The 4,812-nt window shown below is 41.7% G+C and overlaps 1 gene segment (V, D, J or C); it reads left to right on the top strand.

Moving 5' to 3' along the window:
- The first annotated feature begins 2,824 nt into the window (after positions 1-2,824).
- LOC129621990 (T cell receptor alpha variable 22-like) lies at positions 2,825-3,495 on the top strand. The segment is given in 2 exon segments: positions 2,825-2,876; positions 3,077-3,495. Coding segments are annotated over 2 exon segments (471 nt in total).
- Positions 3,496-4,812: the final 1,317 nt, after the last annotated feature.

Raw genomic sequence — 4,812 nt, 5'->3', positions numbered from 1 at the left:
CAATTCTAAAGGAAATCAACTCAATATTCTTTGGAAGACTACTGCTGAAGCTCCAATAAATTTTGGCCATGTGAAGAGAACAGCCAACTCATAGGAAAAGATCCTAATGCTGGGATAGATCGAGGGCAGGAGAAGATGGTGACAGAGGATGAGATAGTTGGATGGTTTCACTGACTCAGTGAACATGAATTTGCACAAACTCTGGGAGATAGTGAAGGACAGGGAAGCCTGGCATGCTGCAGTCCATGGGGCCTCAAAGAGTCTGACACAACTTAGTGACTGAACAACAACAACTTAATATGCAAACCCCTGAAAACACTCATCAAATTAGAATGGGAAGAGATTCAACCCTTGTATGAATGGGGAGGAAATACGGCATAAAAGCCTCAAGATGGGATTTGTTCCAACTGTCCTCCAGGGGGTGAGGTTGCATAAACTGGAAATGTCACTTCCAACAAAAGTTCCATTTCACTCCTATGAGCTTCTGTATCTCTCAGCTAGGTGAGTTGCACATTTGAACAGGCTCAACACCAGGAGCAGTCATTGTCAAGGAAGCATTTCATCCTGATAGTCACTATAATTTGCTTAAATAGGGATCTTTGAATCTCAGATTTCTCTGTAATAGGACTTAGCACACTCTGGCACATTCCTTCCTGCTCCTCAGGGGAGATTTTCCACAATAGGCTCTCAGCTTCCTTTCTGCATAGTCTCATGTTCTTCACCACCTTCTCCTGTTGGGAATGCTCTTCACAGGGAATCACTAACATTATATTCCATGCACCTGCCTCTATAGAACCAACACAATTCTGGTTGAAATCTGAATAGAGACACTGTCTCATTATAGATAGGTCTGTCCTGGTCTCATTGATTTAGCATTAATGTTGCAGGAAGAACTGCAGGCCAATCAGTGACCCGGCTGACAGCCACATCACTGGCTCTAAAGGGACTTCCTGAAGTGGATGTGCAACTATTCCTACCTCTAGTGGACTTCCTTATCTCTTCTTGTATGTCCATACAATAGAATATGAAAGAAAAAAAGGCTTTGTTTATCCAGTGGTCCCCTATAACAGGCATTCTAGGTTAAACACATTTTTGTGGCAAAGTTCCAAGTGACCCACTCTGATTGCCCCTCTCCTCTTTTCCTTCTTCTAATTCTACTTCTCTAATATCTGCTGCTGCTGCTGCTAAGTCGCTTCAGTTGTGTCTGACTCTGTGCGACCCATAGACGGCAGCCCACCAGGCTACCCCGTCCCTGGGATTCTCCAGGCAAGAACACTGGAGTGTGTTGCCATTTCCTTCGCCAATTCATGAAAGTGAAAATTGAAAGTCAAGTTGCTCAGTTGTGTCCAACTCTTCGCAACCCCACAGACTGCAGCCTACCAGGCTCCTCCATCCATGAGATTTTCCAGGCAAGAGTACTGGAGTGGGGTGCCATTGCCTTCTCCATCTCTAATATCTACTGTGTGCCTGATAATAATAATTATTTTTCTACACTATTTCTCACAGTTCCTTTAGTTAACATTTGCAACAGCCTCAAACTGTTCATCTGATCCCAGTGTGTGCAGATCACTTCAGTTTTACCTCAGTGAAAATATACAAGTACTCATTTTCTATCCCTTTTATCTCTAAATCCATATTAGGGAACCATTATTATTCGTAGACTCTGAGAAAAACACAGACTTGATTTTCATATGTTTTAAAAAATACTTAGTTCTTTTAAAATAACCTACTAGAGGTAAAAAGCAGAATACAAAAAACAATAATCAACAATTAAGATGTATTTAGTGTAAAACAAATAACTAGTGGGAAGGTGCGGTATAACAGATGGAGCCCATACTGGTGCTCTGTGAGGAACTAGAGGGTTGGAATGGGAAAGGGGAGGAAGTCTCAAGAGGGATGATATATATATATATATATATATATATATATATATAAAACCATGACTAATTTGCATTGTTGTATGGCAGAAGTTAACACAACAATGTAAAGCAATATCTTCTAATTAAAAAAATAACAAAATAAATAAAATGATGTATTTAAACCTGAAATTTTATTTGAAACTTATTTTTAAATTATATGTTTTAATAAAAATAAAACGATTTGCAATTCTAATTTCAATGCCCATCTAGAGACTAAAAACAATATAACTCTTTAAGAAGGTTCAGTCTAGAATAAATAAATATAATTTTAAAATAAAACTGCTTAATATTGCAAAGTGTTCCAGCCAAGACTGCTATGAATACTGTGCTGATTCGTGAGCACCCTTCAGAATCACAGGGGAGTACACAGGAGATGCTAAAAAAAAAAAAAAGGATCCTGAGAACTCCTGAGAAATAATAATTCATTATGCAAGAATCTTCTGCATCCATGCCATCTGAGACTAAAATTATGGCAACCTACTCCAGTGTTCTTGCCTGGAGAATCCCAGGGATGGTGGATCCTGGTGGGCTGCTGTCTATGGGGTCACACAGAGTTGGACATGACTGAAGTGACTTAGCAGCAGCGGCAGCTTCCCTAAAATCCTCCACAAATTCCAAATCAGAGTCTGCCTTCTTTGCAATGTTCATAGAAAATGCCCCTCAAGTCCTAAAATAATTACCTTTCTATTTCCCACTCTCCTCCACTCCTCGCCAGCTCATTCTGAATTGGTTGAGGTGGGAGGGTGGGGCGTCCTGTCACAAAGTGAGGGCTTGAGCAGGATTTGTTGGGTGAGCTGACTGGCTGCAGGAGGAGGAACATTTCCACAACAGCTTATGACACTCCCGCCTTCGGGTTTAGTGAAGTTTCTCACACTGAAAATGTGTCAGTAAGAGAAGGAAGCATCATGAAGAGGCTAGCAGGCACTGTGCTGGGGCTTTTGTTTGCCCAGGTTTGCTGTGAGTTGGGGCTGCCCCAGAGGGGCATCTGAAGGATTGAGCAGCTGCTGTATTGTTAAGGGAGGGAGAGGAGCTGACAAGTCCTGCAGACTTTCTATCTTTCTCATCATCTATGGGAGTTGTGTGTGTGGGGGGTCACTTTCAAGGTTTTGTCAGAGTTACAATGACCTTCTACTGTGACTGTTTCTGTTTCTCATTAGGTGTGCAAGGGCTGGATGTGGAGCAGAGTCCCCCAGCCCTGAGTCTCCAGGAGGGAGCCAGCCACGTGCTGATTTGTAATTTTTCTGCTTCTGTGAGCAATGTACAGTGGTATCTTCAGAACCCCAAGGGCCGCCTTATCCACCTATTTTACATTCCTTCAGGAACAAAGCAGAATGGAAGATTAAAAGCCACAACAATCCCTACAGAACGCCGCAGCTCACTGCACATTTCCTCTTCGCAGACCACAGACTCAGGCACTTACTTCTGTGCTGTGCAACACAGTGCTCCCCAGGCACCTGCAGCCTCTACACAAACCCTCCGCGGGCTCAGCCCCTCCTCCAGCCACAGTCACACCGTGAGGCCACCACAGGGCATTTACAGTGCAGATTATTTCTTACCTACACTGGTACAGTTTTAATCACAGACACGTTTTGACCCTACAGATTATGAACTTTGGTCTTTATCTTCTTTTCTCAATCTATATTTCCTTCTGTACTAGAGACTTCTAACTTGGAACTAGCAGAATAGCTCATAAGAGGACAAAAATAAAATAAATATTTAACCATCATATACTGAACTGAAAAATGTTAAAAAGTGAAAAGAATTCAAAGAAAAAAAATAACTCCAATAAAGCTGTTATCCTGATTAGTTAGATGACTCAAGACTGCTCAGATTTGCCTCACCAGAATGTGTTCCAACAGACACTTGCATCATCCCATCCTACAAGTGCAGCAAACTGGACATCAACAATAAACCTTACTCAAATTTCAATATGAGCTTGGTAACTTAGAAGAAAATTATTCTGGATGCAAGAAATCTTAAATCCATTTCACTGTCCATAGTCAAGGTCTTGACAGAGTTCATTCCTTCTTGAGATCTAAGGGATAATCCATTTCCTTGCCTTTTTTACCTTTGGGAGGCCAAATAATTCTTTGATTTGTGACTCCTTCTTCAATCACTAGAACTTCTCGCTTCCATCCCCATAGCTCCTTCCTCTTTTGGAGTCAAATATCTTTACGTCTCTGTCCTATAAAGTATAAAAAATTATTAAACAGAAAGTGAAAGTGAAATTGCTCAGTCATGTTTGACTCTTTGTGATGCCATGGACTGTAGCCTACCAGGCTCCTCCATCCATGGGATTTTCCAAGCAAGAATACTGGAGTGGGTTGCCATTTCCTTCACCAGGGGATCCTTCTGACCCAGGGATAGAACCTGGGTCTCCCTCATTGTAGGCAGATGCTTTACCATCTGAGCCACCAGGGAAGTGTTGGTGGCAGGGGAAGCTCTCATGACCTGTGGACATAGTGGAGGGCAAAGAGAAGATGAAAGATGCCTCTTATTTCCTGGCAAGGACTCAGCCAATGAAAAGCCGTGGACTCTTGTTTACTATAGCCCTCCCAGATTCCTTTTTCAATTTATATTATCTTAAATTCTTTTCATCAATGTTTTACAGTTTTCAGAGTGCAGGTCTTTCACCTCATTGGTTAAATTTACTCAAAAGCCTCTTGATGAAAGTGAAAGTGGAGAGTGAAAAAGTTGGCTTAAAGCTCAACATTCAGAAAACGAAGATCATAGCACCTGATCCCACCACTTCATGGGAAATAGATGGGGAAACAATGGAAACAGTGTCAGACTTTATTTTTCTGGGCTCCAAAATCACTACAGATGGTAACTGCAGCCATGAAATTAAAAGACGCTTGCTCCTTGGAAGGAAAGTTATGACCAACCTAGATAG

This window comes from Bubalus kerabau, chromosome 10 (genome assembly GCF_029407905.1).
Source record: "Bubalus kerabau isolate K-KA32 ecotype Philippines breed swamp buffalo chromosome 10, PCC_UOA_SB_1v2, whole genome shotgun sequence".
In the NCBI taxonomy this organism is placed as follows: domain Eukaryota; kingdom Metazoa; phylum Chordata; class Mammalia; order Artiodactyla; family Bovidae; genus Bubalus; species Bubalus kerabau.
Note: the sequence above shows the minus strand (reverse complement) of the source record. Positions and strands in the feature narration are given on the sequence as shown.